Source organism: Canis lupus, chromosome 15 (assembly GCF_003254725.2).
Source record: "Canis lupus dingo isolate Sandy chromosome 15, ASM325472v2, whole genome shotgun sequence".
Lineage (NCBI taxonomy): Eukaryota > Metazoa > Chordata > Mammalia > Carnivora > Canidae > Canis > Canis lupus.
The window spans coordinates 14,774,665-14,794,469 of record NC_064257.1 but is presented as its reverse complement, the minus strand read 5'-3'; the positions used below and the strand labels follow the sequence as shown (position 1 = coordinate 14,794,469).

At 44.0% G+C, this 19,805-nt stretch overlaps 1 protein-coding gene across 3 annotated transcripts in view; it reads left to right on the top strand.

Moving 5' to 3' along the window:
* Positions 1 to 3,077: 3,077 nt before the first annotated feature.
* LOC112642573 (nuclear autoantigenic sperm protein) overlaps positions 3,078 to 19,805 on the top strand; it is a 40,194-nt gene continuing 23,466 nt past the window's right edge. The window contains exons 1-2 of one of the 3 annotated variants that reach the window (XM_025420272.3): positions 3,078 to 3,357; positions 3,578 to 3,675. In XM_025420272.3, coding sequence (XP_025276057.1) covers positions 3,617 to 3,675 — 59 coding nt within the window. In that variant the 5' untranslated portion in view covers positions 3,078 to 3,357; positions 3,578 to 3,616. Of the gene's footprint in view, positions 3,358 to 3,490; positions 3,676 to 19,805 lie in introns of those variants that run through there. The other 2 variants (XM_035698923.2, XM_025420273.3) reach the window with 2 other exon arrangements.

Sequence of the window (19,805 nt, the reverse complement as noted above, 5' to 3'; positions counted from 1 at the left end):
CTGAGCCACCCAGGTGTCCCAAGTCAGCTACTATTATATGCATTGGGGATTTAGCCGAGAACAAAACTGAAAAGGTCACATGGAGCCTATACTTAAAAGCTGGGTGAGAGTAAACAACAACAACAAAACACCCAAGTAAATAACTTCAGATTTTGATGAGCACAATGGAAGAAATAAACAAAAGGAAGCTAATTTTGATTGAGTGGCCTAGGAAGGCCTCGTTGGGGAAGTAATATTTAAGATGAGGCCTAAAGGATGAATAAGAGCTAGTCATTGGGAGAAGAGCTTTCTAGGCAGTCAGGTAGCAAGTGCAAAGGCTCCTGGATATGAAAAAGGGCTTGGGTGTTTTGAGGAACAGAAAGATTAACATAGTATTAGGATGGTAAAGGAAGGAGAACAGTAGGAGATGAATTTGGAGAGGTGGATTGGAGCCAGATCATGTAGAGCCTTGCACGGAATGGTAAGGAGCTCAAAACATCTTTTTTTCTCATTAGAGAGGAGGAGGGGAAAGAGCGGAGGCCGAGGGAGAGAGAATTTTTTTTTTTTAAGATTTTTATTTATTTGAGGAGGGGGAGGAGCAGAGGAAAAGCAGGGAGAGTCCCAAGCAGGCTCTGCAGTGGCAGAGCCCCAGTCAGGATCTATCTGAGGACCCTGAAATAATGACCTGTTCCCAAATCAAGAATCAAATGCTAATCCAACTGAGCCACCCAGGCGCCCCTTAAAATCTATTTTTAAATCTTTTTTTTTTTTTTTTTTTTTGATCCTTGGGTGGCTCAGCGGTTTAGAGTCTGCCTTTGGACCTGGGCATGATCCTGGAGTTCCAGGATGGAGTCCCACATCGGGTTCCCTGCATGGAGCCTGATGTGGGACTTGATCCCCAGACTCTGGAATAACGCCCTGAGCCAAAGGGAGATACTCAACCACTGAGCCACTCAGGCATCCCTAAAATCTATTTTTTTAAAGATTTATTTTTATTTATTTATGATAGACATAGAGAGAGAGAGAGAGGCAGAGACACAGGCAGAGGGAGAAGCAGGCTCCATGCCAGGAGCCCGACGCGGGACTCGACCCCGGGACTCCAGGATCGCGCCCTGGGCCAAAGGCAGGCGCGAAACCGCTGAGCCACCCAGGGATACCCCCTAAAATCTATTTTTTAAAAAACATATTATTTAGGGGATCTCTGGGTGGCTCAGCGGTTTGGCGCCTGCCTTTGGCCCGGGGCGAGATCCTGGAGTCCCACATCCGGCTCCCTGCATGGAGCCTGCTTCTCCCTCTGCCTGTGTCTCTGCCTCTCTCTCTCTCTCTTTGTGTCTCTCATGAATAAATAAATAAAATCTTAAAAAAAAAAAACATGTTTATTCGAGAAAGAGAGAGAGCATAAGAGAGAGATCATGAGCAAGGGGGAGGGGCAGAGGGAGAAGCAAACTCCCCTCTGAGCAGGGAGACCTACTCAGGACTTGATCCCAGGACTGGGGCCATGACCCCAACAGAAGGCAGATGCTCAACTGACTGAACCACCCAAGTGCCCTAAAATCTATTTTTCATACAGCCAAGTTCCTCAAAGTCAGAAACCTTATCTTTGGGCAGCCCCGGTGGCACAGCGGTTTAGCTCCGCCTGCCACCCAGGGCGTGATCCTGGAGACCCTGGATCGAGTCCCACGTCAGGCTCTCTGTATGATGCCTGCTTCTCCCTCTGCTTGTGTCTCTGCCTCTCTCTCTCTGTCTCTATGAATAAATAAATAAAATCTTAAAAAAAAAAAAAAAGAAACCTTATCTTTTGTCCTTAGGACCTAGTACAAAGCCTTGCACATCATAGTTGCTCTGTGAATATTAGTCTAACAGATAAGTGGGTCACACAAAGTACTAGACGTGTTTCTCAGACCCTAGCCCTGGCTGCAAGGTCTCTTCAGAGACCTCCCCTTCTCCAAACCAAATCTCCAGTTATCATGTAATCAGACAATAGTAGTCATTTAATGAGTGCTTAGCATGAGCCAGGTACAGTGCTGATTGTGAAATAAGCATTACTTCTAATTCTCTCAATATTCTTATTTTTTTTAATGATTTTATTCATTCATGAAAGACACACAGAGAGAGGCAGAGACATAGGCAGAGGGAGAATCAGGCTCCCTGCAAGGAGCCCGATGTGGGACTGGATCCCAGACCCTAGGATCATGCCTTGAGCCAAAGGCAGACGCTCAACTGCTGAGCCACCCAAGCGTCCCTCTCTCAATATTCTTAAGGAGTGATACCAATATTGTCCTCATCTTACATATAATCTTAAAAGATTACATGACTTGGCTCAGGCCCCCTCCTAATAATGGAGATCCCACGTGTTTGCCACAGGAATTGGTATTTTCAGGTCCAGTTCTATGCTACCCAGATTTCAAATTGCCTGACCCTTTACAGACTGGAGGAAAAATCCTTTGCAGAAATATTTCCCATTGTGTCCAATCTGGACAGAGATAAAATTCCTGTTCTTTTTTTTTTTTTTTAAATTCCTGTTCTGATCACTGTATGGAAGGCCATAGTTGAAGGCAATGGAAGATGCTCCAGGTGTGAGAAAATGCGACCATTGCAGCCTGCCAGTTATCTTCCACTCTGCCAGTTGCAGGAAATGAAGCACATTGCTTTCCAAAACCGACTTGTCTTGCAACTTTCTGAACAAGTCACACCTTCCCTAAACCTGGGTTTCTGTTTCTACCAAATGGGACTGATAATCTCGACCTCACCAGTAGCTTTGTTGAGATTAAATAAAACGGCTAACATCTTTAAAGTGTCTAAGCACAGGATTCTGGCACGTACTGTGCAAACGACAAACGGTACCTCTGAGTGGAGGAAAAGAGCTGGGAGCACTAGACCAGCTAGATTTGGAGTGTGGGTAGGGCCTACGAGGATGGCGCCAGCGGATTGGGCGAGCCGAAGGGGGCGGGCCCAGGGGGAGGAGCTAGCCGCATCCCGCCGCAGCACTGACTTTGAATCAAGCGCGGTAGTTTCAGCGGTAGCCAATCCTAGGGTAGCATTTTCTTGCGTCAATTGTTGCTGAGGCTCAGAGCCACGAGTCTCACCGAAATCAGTTCTAGCCGTTGCTGCTGTACCCGTGCTCGGCTCTTACGTGTCCATCCGTTAGGACTGAGAGGAAGGGCAGAAAGTTTCGGATCACCTCCCTGAGTATCAGGGCCGGAAAGAGACTCTCGGCTACTTGCTCCAAACATGCAGACCAGCACCAGCTTCCCCTTCTGTGGAAGCCGCTGGCCGACGCCCAGTCAGGAGTTGTAGTACCAAAATTCCAGTTCTTACGCGACTTGCTAGAGAAGCAGGAAGTTGCTTTTTTTGGGGAAGGCGGGCCAGGCAGGGAAGGTACCCCGCAGAGCAAGTCGGCGAGGGCGGGGGGTGTCCTTGGGCTGGACTGGGGCAGAGTCCTGGCCCTTTAAACTCGAGGGGGAGGATCCGGAAGTGGATAGGCGGGGCAAAGGGCTTTGGTATATATAGGGGCCCAGCCGCGCGGGGTCTCCAATCTGCCATTTTCTGTCCCTGAATAGGTCTTTGGCTTCCCAAATTCCCTCTGTTTTCCTCACAGACTGTATTCTGCCCGCTGGCCCACCACCTCAGGGGAACGATGGCCGCAGAGTCCACAGCTACTGCCGCCATCGCTGCGGAGCTGGTTTCCGCCGACAAGTAAGCGGGACTGTGGAGCGCTTGAGGCACTGGCCAGTCCACGGGGAGGGGGGGTGGTGGACGCGGGAACCCCGGGAGGAAGAGACCGGTGAGAGGAAGGACTTGCCTCCTACCGAGGAACCGTCGCAGTTCGGGGAGGCCTGGACTGTAGAAACCCACCTTTGCAGAGAACCTCGCGTATTAGCAGTAACACTATTCGGCTGGCGCCCCCTGCCCCGCTTTTCGCGGCCGCCATCTTGCCGGGGGCAGCGGCGGCTCCTCCATCGCCTGCCCCTCTCCTTCCTCCCCCGGCCCGGGGCTATCCGCGAGGAGGCGGGGCCACAGGGCTCCTGTCCGTCTCTGTGCCCCTGCAGTCCCTGCACTCCTCTTGCACCTCCAATAGCGTTCCCAAACAACCTAGGAAAATAATTAACAGAGATTTGGCGCCAAAAAAAAAAAAAAAAAAAAACCCACGAGGAGGGAGGCTGGCCCGGTGGGCTCGGGAGGGGGCGGGGCCTCCAGGGGGCGGGGCCGTACGCTCGAGTGTTCGCTTTCCTCCGCCAGCTCTGGAGCAGGGGGCGGGGTCCTGAGGAGGCGGGAAAACTCCATTGTTTGGGGCTGTGCGGCTCGCGGAGATTCTCCGACTTCCGCGGTGTGGCGCGGTGAAGCTGGTTTTCCACCGTCTCCTCGCGCATCTCCTAACCTCCAGTTCTCAGCTGTCCTCGTTCTTAGTGGAGAGAATAGTGACTCTTTAGGCTTTGGGACTGTTGGCGAGAGACTTTACTGTTTCGGAGGCGTTTTATCGAGACGCAAAGCATCTTCACCTAGGGTTGCTTGGAGCTCCGATTACTTCCAGCAGTGTTTGGTTGCTAGGCGAATGGGTAGTAGTATGTGTGCACAAAGTGTCTTAGGAAGATGGGGTAGAAACAGTTGCTTTGAAAGCGCCACAATGCTCGTCAAACGGAAGGTATTTCTTGAAGAGTGAGAGGGAACACTCCGTTAATTTGAGGAAGCAAGTGCTCTTTCCCTCTGGTGGGTCTGACTTCCCAATCGTCCCTTGTTTTTTAGGGGCTTTTGCTTATTTATCTTCTGCACTTCAGAAGTTAGCCTCCTCCTCTATAAAGAGAAAGGTTACTGTGAAGTTTTATGATTGGTCAATAGATTGACAATTATTATTATTATTTTTTAATTTATTTATGATAGAGAGAGAGAGAGAGAGAGAGAGAGAGAAGCAGAGACATAGGCAGAGGGAGAAGCAGGCTCCATGCACCGGGAGCCCGACGTGTGGGATTCGATCCCGGGTCTCCAGGATCACGCCCCGGGCCAAAGGCAGGCGCCAAACCGCTGCGCCACCCAGTGATCCCTAGATTGACAATTACTAGAGAATTACATATCTCTACCTGTGCTACCCACCACTTTTTGGTTCGTTTCCCTGTGGGTTTCATGTTGAGCACTGGTTCTCAAACCACCCTCAGAATCACCTGGGAACTCCTAGAAAATGCAATTTTAGTTTCAAGTTCCGTTTTCAGACTTCATTGATTTGTGTGTGTTTTTAAGATTTTATTTATTTACTCATGAGAGACACGGAGAACAAGAGGCAGAGACACAGGCAGAGGGAGAAGCAGGCGCCATGCAGGGAGCCCAACGTGGGACTCTATCCTGGACTAAGGATTACAACCTGGGCTGACGGCGGTGCTAAATCGCTGAACCAGGCCCCCTGCCCTCTATAGCTAAAGTTAGTAGTGAACTAGTCTCCAGCTTCCTGGCAGGTCATAAACAGAGAAAGTACTGGTGTGCCTCCAGAAAGGAAAATCATTAAGTGCCTTCTACCATAAGGTGCAAACTAAAACCGGCCAATTCTATGTATCAAGTGCTTTTTTGAGTGTTTTTACTTAATCCACATGAGTTTGCTATGAAGTAGTTATCTTCCTTTTATAGGTAAAAATAAAGATTAGAGTGGTCAAATAATGTCTACCTTCATAAATGGCACAGTCTGGGTTAAATCCCAGTATTTTGATTTTATACTTTTTTAAAAGATTTTATTTATTTGAGGGAGCACACAAGCAGACGGAGAGGGAGAAGCAGACTCCCCTGTTGAGCAGAGAGCCAGACAAAGTGGGGTTCAATTCAGGACGCAGAATCATAACCTGAGTTGAAGGCAAATGCCTAATCATCTGAGCCACCCAGATGCCCCTTGATTTTATACTTTCATTACCCATGAAGAAGCTTACGTTGAGAGTAAATTACATGAAAACCTAATTAGTCTGAGAGAACAGTAAAGATGGCATTTCTCAGTGTGGTATTCAGAGGTAAGGTGTTTAAGGGGGAGGGTAAAGAAAATGACTTGTTATTATCTCTAAAAAGATTATATATATATATATATATATATGTAAGTGATGGACATAGAGGCAGAGACACAGGCAGAGGGAGAAGCAGGCTCCATGCAGGGAGCCCGACGTGTGGGACTCAATCCCAGGTCTCCAGGATCTCGCCCTGGACTGAAGGTAGCGCTAAACCGCTGAGCCACCCAGGTGTCCCTATTTTTAACTTCTTGAGGAACCTCCACACTTTTCCAGAGTGGCTGCACCAGCTTGCATTCCCACCAACAGTACAAGAGGGTTCCGTTTTCTCTACATCCTTGCCAACATCCTGTCTTGTTAATTTTAGCTATTCCCATGGGTGTAAGGGGTATGTATTGTGGTTTTGATTTGTATTTCCATGATGGCAAGTGATGTGGAGGAGTGTCTGACTCTGTTTCAGCTCAGGTCATGATCTCTGGTTCATGATATCAGCACCTTATCAGATTCCATACTCAGTGGGGAGTCTACTCTTTTCCTCTTCCTGTGCCCCTCCCCCTGCTGGCATGCACAAACACTCTCTCAAATCTTTTTATTTGGGATCCCTGGGTGGCGCAGCGGTTTGGCGCCTGCCTTTGGCCCAGGGCGCGATCCTGGAGACCCGGGATCGAATCCCACATAAAAATCTTTTTATTTTTATTTTTTTATTTTTTATTTTTTAAAGATTTTATTTATTCATGAGACACACACAGAGAGAGGGATGCAGAGACACAGGCAGAGGGAGAAGCAGGCTCCATGCAGGGAGCCCGACAGGGGACTCGATCCCAGGATTCCAGGATCACACGCTGGGCAGAAGGCAGGCGCTACACTGCTGAGCCACCCAGGGATTCCTGTTTTCTGTTTTTTTTTTTTTTTTTTTTTTAATTTTTATTTATTTATGATAGTCACACAGAGAGAGAGAGGCAGAGACGCAGGCTGAGGGAGAAGCAGGCTGCATGCACCGGGAGCCTGACGTGGGATTCGATCCCGGGTCTCCAGGATCGCGCCCTGGGCCAAAGACAGGCGCTAAATAAACCGCTGCACCACCCAGGGATCCTTTTTTTTTTTTTTTTTTTTTTTTTAATATTTTATTTATTTGATAGTGAAGAGGGAGAAGCAGGCTCCCCGCTGAGCAGATAGCTCAATGTGGGGCTTGATCCCAGGACACTAGGGTCATGACCTGAGTTGAAGGCAGATGCCTAACCCACCAAGCCACTCAGGTGCCCCAGCAATTTTTAAAAAAGATTTTATTGATTTATTTGACAGCACAAGGGCAGAGCAGGAGGCAGAGGGAGAAGAAGCAGGCTTCTCACTTAGGGAGGATACGGGGCTCGATCCCAGAACCTGGGATCATGACCTGAGTGCAAGGCAGATGCTTAACTCACTGAGCCACCCGGGTGCCCTGCAAACAAATGTATGTATGTATGTGTTTAAGATTTTATTTATTTATTCATGAGAGACAGAGAGAGAGGGGCAGAGACACACAGGCAGAGAGAGAAGCAGGCTCCATGCAGGGAACCAGGATCAGGCCCTGGGCTGAAGGTGGCGTTAAACTGCTGAGCCATCCGGGCTGCCCAAATGTATTTAATATATATTTAATGTGTTAGGTTTTAGAGATACAAAGATGAATTCAGTCTCAGTTTCTGGTCATCAGATCATAATCTAATAGGGCAGGTGTGTACTAAGTATACACATTTGTTCAGCTTGTATCAATCTGGCTTCTTTCCTTTCATGCCATCTAAGCAACATTACTAAAAATAATCATTGATTGTCTACATGCTAAATTAGTTCTTATTCTTAGCTTTCTAATTAGTTCTTAACCTTTTTGCTGCATCTAATACTGGTCACTCCCTCCTAATTTTGTTTTTCTTATCTCCATTTCTTCCTATCTTTGTTAATAATTGCTATTGATTCATTGAATAAAGTGCCTTGTCAACTTTCTTGTTTGATTTTCAAAAATCCTGTGAGATAAGTACTATTAATTATAGTTGATGAAACTGAGGCACCTCACAAGCCAAGTGGCAGTCACTTGCCCTCTCCTAGTGATTCAGAATTGGTCACTTATTTTCACAAATACTGATTAGGTACTAGGGCTTGTGCTTGGTGCTAGGATACAGCTAGAATAAGATAGATAGGATTTTTTTCCTTAGAGCTTAATCTTCTTGGGCAACCCAGAAAGTCAGTAGGCAATTGAAGTATAGTATGAAATGTGATGTGGTCATACATGTTACTAAATCATTTGTGTAATGGAGTAAGTTATTTCTCTGTAAAATAGAGGAGTATTGCCATCTACCACAAAATTTGTGAGAGGATTAAATGAAAATGAATAGGTACTGCATGTGTTTTTGGCAGTCAGATGTTTGCATTGATTTCTCTTTTTTTTAAGATTTACTTTTTTTTTTTTTTTACTTTTTAAAGATTTTATTTATTCATGAGAGACACACACACACACACACACAGAGGCAGAGACACAGGCAGAGGGAGAAGCAGGCTCCATGCAGGGAGCCTGACATGGGTCTCAATCCTGGGTCCCCAGGATCACACCTGGGGTTGAAGGCGGTGCTAAACTGCTGAGCCTCCCGGGCTGCCCTAGAAAATACATTCCTGATTCAAAATCCAGAATGTTGGTTTTACAGTGAAGTGTCCTTTACCCCTTACTTCCTAATTTTCACATAGTTTTTCTTCTCACAGTGAACCAGTGTTAGGAATTTATTATGTATCCCTTAATGACAACCTTATGCATGCATATAGAAGCAAACTAGGGGCACCTGAGTAGCTCAGTGGTTGAGCATTTGCCTGAGTCAGGTCATGATCCCGGGGTCCTGGGATCGAGTTTTACATCAGGCTTCTCACAGGGGCCTGCTTCTCTCTGCCTCTCTCTGTGTGTCTCTCATGAATAAATAAATAAAATCTTTAAAAAAACCAAAACTGTATAGTTTTTTTTTTTTTTCTGTGTATAGTTATTCTAAATTGTATAGATGATAGCCTATTTGACACATTTTTAGGCATTTAGCAATACATGTTGGAGATCATTCCTCATCAGGGCATAGTTTCCGTAATTTTTTTCTCTCTGTGTGTCTCTTGTGGATAAATAAATAAAATCTTAAAAAAAAAACAAAACAAAAAACAAGTTCTCCAAGTAATTCTCAGGTTGACTGAAGTTTGTGAACCACTGCTTTAATCCATCTCTTCTTCAGACTATACCAGTGCTACCTTAGTTCAGGCCCTTTTTATTTGTCTAGGCCATAAACAGTGGAAGTAAGTTTTATCACTGGTGAGTGCTTAACAATGTTATTTTTTAAAGTATTGTTTTAAAAGATTTAAGTAATTTGTTTTTGAAAGATTTTATTTATTTGACAGCACAAGCAGAGAGATCATTAGGCAGAGGCAGGCAGGGAGAGGGAGAATCAGAATCAGGCTCCCTGTTAGCAGGCCAGGTCCCAGGACCCTTGGATCATGACCTGAGTGGAAGGCAGATATTTAACCAACTTAGCCACCCAGGCACCCCAATATTTTATTTATTTGAGAGAGAGCACATACAGGTGTACGGAAGCTGGAGGGAGAGGGAGAGGAAGAAAGAATCTGAAGCATACCTGGACACTGGGCCTGATGTCATGATCACTAGAACATGACCTGAACTGAAACCAAGTGTCAGCCAGCTACCTGACTGAACCACTCAGGTGCCCCTACAATGTTATTTTTATAATGGTTTTACTGATTTTCTAGTTTCTAATTTTATCTACTTCAAACTATTTTTTGTACTACAATTAGAGTATATAAAATATAAATTTGATTATATTATACCTGAGTCACTTCAGAATAAAAACTTAAAGCCTTACATGGCATTAAAACAAAATAATCTGGCTCCTATAAACTCATCCACTTGCTCCTTGTAATATCTTCTAAATGGAAAGTGGGACAAGGAAAGTTAGATAAAGTCTAGTGCTTGGGGGATCCCTGGGTGGCGCAGCGGTTTGGCGCCTGCCTTTGGCCCAGGGCGCGATCCTGGAGACCCGGTATCAAATCCCACGTCGGGCTCCCGGTGCATGGAGCCTGCTTCTCCCTCTGCCTGTGTCTCTGCCTCTCTCTCTCTCTCTCTCTGTGACTATCATAAATAAATTAAAAATAAATTAAAAAAAAAAAAAAAGTCTAGTGCTTGGAATTTACATTCTAGTTTAAGGAAGTGTTCTCCAAGATAGGGAAGATTTAAGCTTTAATAATGATACAGAGATTGACACTGTATGACACTTGCCTTATTCATGACTTATTTTTAAACATTAGGATTTTTATTTTTATTTTTTAAAAGATTTTATTATTTATTCATGAGAGACAGAGGGGCAGAGGCAGAGACACAGGCAGAGAGAGAAGCAGGCTCCAGGTAGGGAGCCTGACATGGGATCTCCCAGGCTCTCCAGGATCACGCCCTGGGCCGAAGGCGGCGCTAAACCGCCCAGCCACGCAGGCTGCCCAACATAAGGTTTTATTTATTTATTTATTTATTTATTATTATTTATTTATTTATTTATTATTTATTTATTTATTTATTTATTTATTTATTTATTTATTTATTTATTTTAAAGGATTTATTTATTCATAGAGATACAGAGGAGGGGGGGCAGAGACACAAGGCAGAGGGCGAAGCAGGCACCAGGCAGAGAGCCCGAGGTAGGACTCTATCCAGAGTCTCCAGGATCACGCCCTGGGCTGCAGGTGGCGCCAAACCGCTGCGCCACCGGGGCTGCCCAACATTAGGTTTTTTATTTTTATTTTTATTTTTTCAAAAGATTTTTATTTATTTATTCATAGAGACAGAGAGAGAGAGAGAGGCAGAGACGCAGGCAAGAGGGAGAAGCAGGCTCCATGCAGAGAGCCCGACGTGGGACTCGATCCAGGGTCTCCAGGATCACGCCCTGGGCTGCAGGCGGCGCTAAACCGCTGCGCCACGAGGGCTACCCACATTAGGTTTTTTAAAAATGAGATCTAATTGACAGTTTCAGGTGTGCAACGTAATGATCCAATGTTTGTGTATATAATGGCTAAATGATTGCTACAATAAGTCTTGATAGGGCTTTTTCCAGTTTAAATTAGCTCTTACAAAATGGTCAATGTGTTTAAAAGATTCCTTTTTTTTTTTTTAAATTGATTTATGATAGAGAGAGAGAGGCAGAGACACAGGCAGAGGGAGAAGCAGGCTCCATGCACCGGGAGCCCGATGTGGGATTCGATCTCGGGTCTCCAGGATCGCGCCCTGGGCCAAAGGCAGGCGCCAAACCACTACGCCACCCAGGGATCCCTAAGAGATTCCTGCTTAGGGATGCTTGGGTGGCTCAGAGGTTGAGCCTCTGCCTGCGGCTCAAGGCGTGATCCTGGGCTCGAGTCCCCCATCGGGCTGGGCTCCCCACAGGGAACCGGATTCTCCCTATGCCTGTGTCTCTGCCTCCCTCTCTGTGTCTCTCATGAATAATAATAATAAAAAAAAAGATTCCTGCTTGGAAACGGTGGATTGAAGGTGATAATGCAAGCACAAATAGCAAGAAGATGGCAGAATTGGCACTTGTGTTTATAGCCTGTACTCCTAGCTCTTTGTTAGCCATATTAGGAAGTTAAAAACCAGGGCTGTCAGTAATAATAACCCACTAGCAGATACTTGAAAATAATCTATTTAAGATAAAGTCTATTTCTTTTAAAGATTTATTTATTTATTTATTTATTTATTTATTTATTTATTTATTTATTTATTTATATTTTTAAAATTTATTTATTCATGAGAGACAGAGAGGCAGAGACCATAGGCAGAGAGAGAAGCAGGCTCCATCCTGGAAGCCTGTTGTGGGACTCAATCCCAGGACCTCGGGATTACGCCCTGAGCCAAAGGCAGACCTTTGGGAGCCACCCAAGCATCCCTAAACTTGGTATTTTAACAGTGGGAAAGTACCTGCTTTTCAAAAGAAACATGCTATGGAGAAAGCTTTTTTTTTTTTTTTTTTTTAATGGTTAAAAATTTTTATTTAAATTCAATAACATAAAATGCATTATTGGTTTCAGAGGTAAACGTGATTGATTCATCAGTCTCATACAATACCCAGTGCTCATTAAATCATGTGTCCTCCTTTTTTTAAATTTTTTTTTTTTTTAAGATTTTATTTATTTATTCATGATAGACACAGAGACACAGGCAGAAGCAGGCTCCATGCAGGGAGCCTGACGTGGGACTCGATCCTGGGACTCCAGGATCAGGCCCTGGGCTGAAGGCAGCACTAAACCGCTGGGCCACCAGGGCTGCCCATCATGTGTCCTCCTTAAGGTCCATCACCCAGTTACTCCATCCCCTCATCCCTGCCCTCCAGCGACCCTCAGTTTATTTACTGTGATTAAGAATCTTATGGTTTGTTTCCCTTTCTGATTGTCTTTTTTTTCCCCCTTTTTTTCCTCTCTGTTCCTGTTTTGTTTCTTAAATTCCATATATGAGTGAGATCATAGAATTGTCTTTCTCTGATGGACTTATTTCAGTTGGCATAATATCCTCTAGTTCTGTCCTTATTGCAAATGGTAAGATATCTTTCTTTCCTTTTTTTTTTTTAAATTGCATTTCCTTTTTTTTTTTTTTTTTTTTTAATTTCTATTTATGATAGTCACACAGAGAGAGAGAGGCAGAGACACAGGAGGAGGGAGCAGCAGGCTCCATGCACCGGGAGCCCGATGTGGGATTCGATCCCGGGTCTCCAGGATTACGCCCTGGGCCAAAGGCAGGCGCCAAACCGCTGCGCCTCCCAGGGATCCCTCTTTTTTTTGTTTTTTTTTTTTTTGTTTTTTGATGGCTGAGTAGTATCCGTGTGTGTGTGTGTGTGTGTTGACCACATCGTCTTTATCCATTTGTCCATGGACATCTGGGCTCTTTCCATAGTTTGGCTATTGTGGACTTTGCTGCTATAAACATTGGGGTACAGGTCCCCTTTCAAATCACTACATTGTATATTTGGGGTAAATAGTAACTGCAATTGCAGGGTGGTAGGGTGGCTCTATTTTCAACTTTTTGAGGAACTCTCATGCTGTTTTCCAGAGTGGCTGTGCCAGCTTGCATTCCCACCAACAGTGTAACTAGGGTTTCCCATAGGGGAAAGCTTTTTATTTTTTTTTTTTAAGATTTTATTTATTTATTCATGAGAGACACAGAGTGAGAGAGAGAGAGGCAGAGACACAGGCAGAGGGAGAAGCAGGCTCCATGCAGGGAGCCTGATGTGGGACTCATCCCAGGTCTCCAGGATCATGCCCTGGGGCGAAGGTAGGTGCCAAACCATTGAGCTACCCAGGTGTCCCACCTCTAAAATCATCTAAACACCTGTAGCTTGTTCTCTGTACTAAAAAAGAAATGTGCAGCTGTGCACCAGAATACATACAGCTAAGTTGTCATAATAGGCAAAAACTAAAAATGAGACAAATGTTCATTAAAGTTCAAAAAACCAATTAAAGGGGCATCCCAGGTGGCTCAGCGGTTTAGCGTCTCCTTCATTCAGCCCAGGGTGTGATCCTGGAGACCTGGGATCGAGTCCCTCATCAGGCTCCTTGCATGAAGCCTGTTTTTCCCTCTGCCTGTGTCTCTGCGGCGCGTGCTCACTCTCTCTCTCTCTCTCATGAATAAATAAATAAAATCCTAAAACGGAAAGTGATTAAAAAAGTAAAGAATGTTTTACATTCACCCTCATTTACCATTGTCAGTGCTTTTTTTTTAATTTTTATTTATTTATTTATTTATTTATGATTGTCACACACACAGAGAGAGAGAGAGAGAGAGAGAGAGGGGCAGAGACACAGGCAGAGGGAGAAACAGGCTCCATGCACCGGGAGCCCGACGTGGGATTCGATCCCGGGTCTCCAGGATCGGGCCCTGGGCCAAAGGCAGGCGCCACACCGCTGTGCCACCCAGGGATCCCTGTCAGTGCTTTTTATTTATGTAGATCCAAATTTCTACCTGGTGTTACTTTCTCTACCTAGACTTCCTTTATTTTATTTATTTTTTTAAAGATTTTAAAATTATTTTTTCATGAGAGACACAGAAGGAGAGAGAGGCAGGGACACAGGCAGAAGGAGAAGCAAGCTCCACGCAGGGAGCCTGACCTGGGACTGGATTCCAGGTCTCCAGGATCATGCGTGGGGCCAAATGCAGCACTAAACCGCTAAGCCACTGGGGCTGCCCTGCCTAGACTTCCTTTAATATTTTTTTTCTCATAGTTGGCTACTGGTGTAAATCCTCTCTTTTTAAAAAAATTATTCATGAGAGACACACAGAGGCAGAGACCTGCAGAAGGAGAAGCAGGCTTCCTCTCTCTTTTTCTCTGAATAAATAAATCTTAAAAAAAAAATAAAAAAGAATAGGTTGATAGTTTCTTTCAGTATTTTATTTTATTTTTTACTTTTAAAGATTTTATTTATTCATGAGAGACAGAGAGGCAGAGAGGTAGACAGAGGGAGAAGCAGGCTCCATGCAGGGAGCTTGATATGGGACTCCATCCCAGGACTCCAGGATCACGCCCTGGGCTGTAGGCCTCGTGCTAAACAGCTGGGCCACTGGGGCTGCCCTCTTTCAGTATTTTAAAAATAATGCTTTACTATCTTCTGGCTTGCGTTTCTAACAAGTTGGCTATCATTCTTATATTTGTTATTATGACTAAGTATCTTTTTTCCTTTGCCTGATTTTATATCTTTTTTTTTAACATAAGCTCCATGCCCAACATGGGGCTTGAACTGACTATCTTGAGATTGAGAGTTGGATGCTATACTGATTGAACCAGCCAGGCACCACCCCTATGGTTTTTTATCTATCACTGGTTTTTAGCACTTGATAATTATGTGCTTTGGTGTGTTTTTTTTTTTTCGTGTTTCTTTTGCTTGGAGTTTGTTGATTTTTGGATCTGTGGATTTATGCTTATCAAAATTGGCAAGTTTTCTGCCATCTTTTATTTTTAAATATTTTATTTATTCATGAGAGACAGAGAGAGGCAGAGACACAGGTAGAGGGAGAAGCAGGCTCCACGCAGGGAGCCCGACATGGGACCCTATCCCTGGACTTCAGGATGACACCCTGGGCCAAAGGCAGGCGCTAAACCGCCGAGCCACCCAGGGAACCCTGCCATCATTTCTTTAAGTATTTTCTCCATTCCTTTATTTTTTTAATTAAAAAAAAAAAAGATTTATTCATTCATTCATTCATGAGAGACACACAGAGCCAGAGACACAGGCAGAGGGAGAAGCAGGCTCCCTGTGGGGAACCTGACATGGGACTTGATCCCGGGACTCCAGGATCACTCCCTGGGCCAAAGGCAGGCACTAAACCGCTGAGCCACCCAGGGATCCCCGACCCCAGGATTTCTAAATGAGCCAAAGGCAGACGGTCAACAACTGAGCCACCCAGGCGCCCTTCCTCCATTCCTTTAAATCTTTCCTCTCCCACCCCTATCCTTTCCTCTAATCCACATTTGTTAGTCTGTTTAGTGTTTCATACTCATGAAATTATTATTACTTTTTAAAGATTTATTTATGATAGGCAGAGACACAGGAGGAGGGACAAGCAGGCTCCATGCTGGGAGCCCGACGGGGGACTCGATCCCGGGACTCCAGGATTGGGCCCTGGGCCAAAGGCAGGCGCCAAACCGCTGAGCCACCCAGGGATCCCGAAATTATTTTTTTTAATTAAAATTAAAATTAAAATTTATTTATTCATCAGAGGCAGAGACCTAGGCAGAGGTGAAGCAGGCTCCCTGTGGGAAGCGTGATATGTGGGACTTAATCCCAGGATTCCGGGACCATGACCTGAGCCAAAGGCAGACGCTCAACCACTGAGCTATCCAGGTGCCCCAAACTCATGAAGTTATTATTTTTTAAGAATTTATTTATTTATTCATGAGAGACACACAGAGGCAGAGACACAGGCAGAGGGAGAAGCAGGCTCCATGCAGGGAGCCTGACATGGGACCTGATCTGGATCTCCAGGATCAGGCCCTGGGCTGAAGGCGGCACTAAACTGCTGATCCACCTGGGCTTCCCTACTCATGAAGTTCTATTAAAAAAAGTTTATTTTAGAGGGGCTGGGGGAGAGGACAGAGGGAGGAGAACTGAAAACAGACTCTGCATTGAGCATGTATGTAGCCTGTCATGGAACTCAATATCATGACCTTGAGATTATGACCAGAGCCAAAATCAAGACTCAGAACGCTTAATTGACTGAACCATCCTGGTGCCCGAAAGTTCTGTTTTTGTTTTTTAAGCCTTTGTGTTTTCGTTTTGTATAATTTTCACTGCTGTCTTTAAATTCCTAATAATAATCTTGTTTAGTCTGATCAGTGCTAATCTTATTAAGTATATTTTTGTCTCCAGAAGTGTGATTTGAGAAAAATATAATTTTTTCTTTATTATTATTATTATTATTATTATTATTTTTTAAAGATTTTATTTATTTATTCATGATAGTCACAGAGAGAGAGAGGCAGAGACACAGGCAGAGGGAGAAGCAGGCTCCATGCACCGGGAGCCCGACGTGGGATTCGATCCCGGGTCTCCAGGATCACGCCCCGGGCCAAAGGCAGGCGCCAAACCGCTGCGCCACCCAGGGATCCCAATTTTTTCTTTTTTAAATACCTATTTTTAGTCCTGCTTTCCTTACATTCTTGAAGATGTGGAATACATTAATTAATTAATTAATTAATTAATTTATTTATTTGGAATACATTTAAATAACTGCATTTATGTCCTCATCTATTTCTATCATCTGTCCTTTCTGGTCTGTTTCTATTATTACCTTTTTTTCACTATGAATTTTATTTTATTTTATTTTATTTTTTATTTTATTTTATTTTTGTTTTGTTTTATTTAATTTATTATATTTTTCACTATGAATTTTAATTCTCTGCTTCTTTGTTTGCCTGATAATTTTTTAGTTACATAACTTATTAGACATTGTGAGGTTTATTGCCGAGTGATGGTTTTTGTGTTTTGTTTTTTTAATTCCTTTGGCTATATTTTGATTTTGGGATGCAGTTACTTGGAAACAGTTCAGTCCTGTTAGGATTGCCTCTAAGTTTTTTTTTTTTTTTTTTTTTAATTTTTATTTATTCATGATAGGCACACAATGAGAGAGAGAGAGGCAGAGACACAGGCAGAGGGAGAAGCAGGCTCCATGCACCGGGAGCCCGACATGGTATTCGATCCCGGGTCTCCAGGATCGCGCCCTGGGCCAAAGGCAGGCGCCAAACCGCTGTGCCACCCAGGGATCCCTCCTTAGTGGATTTAAAACTCTGTTACTAAAGGGGTACTTGCCCTCTGTAGTGCAGGTCTTTGTACCCTGGCTATTGGGAATGTGAACTATTGTCAACCCTGTGTGATCTCTGAAGATTGATCTCTTTTTTGGTAACTCTTACCTAAGTTTCCTCATGGAGAAGCTGATTAGCAGTTAGCCAAAGACTGGAGAGAACCTTCTGTAGATAACTGGAGCTTGCTGTCTCAATCCTGTATATTCTAGCCACCTCGACCTCCAAACCCCAAACTCTTGTCTCAGTTCTATGAGACAGAGCTCTTTTGGGTTCTGTGCTATGGACAAAATTCTGTACACAGTAAGTTGTGCACATTTACAGGGCTTATTTCATTTATTTCCCTTCTTTCAGGTCAGTGTTCTGTGCTACTAGCAGTTCATTGTTTGAAAACTGATATTTCATGTTCTTGGCCATTTTTTAGTTGTTTGAGGTGGGAGGGTGAGTCTGGTATCTGTTAACTTCCATTACGGCTAATAGTTAAAATATAGTACTTTGACCCTCATCTATGTGGGGTATAAAACATTTTGTGTATTTTTGTTGCCAGTAGAGTGCCTCAGTATTTGTAGCATTTATATACAGCATTCCTGTGTGTGTGTGTGTGTGTGTGTGTGTGTGTGTGTGTGTTTAATGTTAGGGAGTATCTCCCTTTATTTTTACTTTTTTAAAGATTTTATGTACTTATTCATGAGAGGCAGAGACATAGGCAGAGGGAGAAGCAGGCTCCCCACAAGGAGCCTGATGAGGGACTTGATCACCACCTGAGCCAAAGGCAGACGCTCAACCACTGAGCCACCCAGGCTTCTCTCATGTGTTTGTTTTTGTGCTCATATTCCATTCTATTTGGATATTTGTGTTACTATCACATTGGGTGATCCTAGACTGGTTTGTGATCTGTTGTTACTAGTCTACAAAGAGAGAAGTATAAAAATTTGGAGTACTATTTTATAAAAATTCATCTAATGGGGTGCCTGGCTGGCTCAGTTGGAAGAGCATGGGACTCTTGATCTTGGGGTTTTATATTTGAGCCCCATGTTGGATTTGATTCCTTAAAAAAAAAATCTAAAAAACCCAGCAAGGTGTGACTTTTTTTTTTTAAGATTTTATTTATTTATTCATGAGAGACACAGGTAGAGGGAGAAGCAGACATCTCTAGGAGTGACTGTTTAAAAAAAACAAAACACAAAACAAAATTTGTTGTACATTGGGGATCCCTGGGTGGCTCAGCGGTTTAGCGCCTGCCTTCGGGCCAGGGCGTGATACTGGAGTCTTGGGATTGAGTCCCACATCGGGCTCCTCCCTGCTTGGAGCCTGCTTCTCCCTCTGCCTGTGTCTCTGCCTCTCTTTCTTCTCTGTGTGTCTATCATGAATAAATAAAGTCTTTTGAAAAAAATAAAAATCTGGTCCTTCAACCACAGGTAATTTGAGAAGGTTTTATTAGAATCTGGCCAAAATAACCCATTAGTGAAGCTATTTGAACATAACCACCTATGACAAAATGTTTGTAGGTGAGGATCCACAGTCATCATTCCAAGATTCTGGGCAGATTATCTGCTTGCTTACCTGCAGCTAGAAGTACTGCCTTTTATTTTTTTAAAAGACACAGAGAGGCAGAGACATAGGCAGAGGGAGAAGTAGGCTCTATGCAGGGAGCCCGATGCGGGACTCCAGGATCACGCCCTGGGCTGAAGGCAGATGCTCAACTGCTGAGCTCCCTAGGTGTCCCTGAAGTGTACTGCCTTTTAAACTATTCCTCATTCCTATAGATCTAGCTATAAAGTGTCTGCTTATTTTCAACCCAGTTTTTTCCCCCATTCCTCGGGGCTTTTCATTAAACTTGTTGATCAATATAATGTTCACAGAAGGATTAGCTTTGTGCAGTGGCAGTATCGTAGCCAATGAATGAGGTATATTATATCCGAGGCAAGATTATTGCTAATTCACAGAAGGATTAGGAATTGGAAGCAAAGAGTTTGAATTCTCCTGAAAGTAACTGGCAAATTTTTAAAATTAAAATTTAAATCTTTGAAGTATGTTCTAAGACTCAGACTCCCAATATAATTCTCACCTGTTATTTATTTATTTATTTATTTATTTATTTATTTATTTTTTATTTATTTATTAAGATTTTATTTATTCATGAGAATACACAGAGAGGAGAGAGAGAAGCAGAGACACACAGGCAGAGGGAGAAGCAGGCTTCATGCAGGGAGCCTGATGTGGGACTCGATCCTGGGTCCCCAGGATCATACTCCGGGCTGAAGGCGGCGCTAAACCGCTGAGCCACCGGAGCTGCCCTCACCTGTCATTTATAATCTCTTCTGCCTTTCTCTGTGCTTCTAAATAAGCTGTCCCCTCTGCTGGTTTTGTCTTGTTTTAAGTTTTTTTTTTTTTAGTGGTCTCTACACCCAGCGTGGGGCTTGAACTCACAACCCCCAGATGAAGAGTCCCGTATTCTATTGACTGAGCCAGCCAGATGCCTCCCTGTCCCTTCTGCTTTTTTAACTGTTTGGTT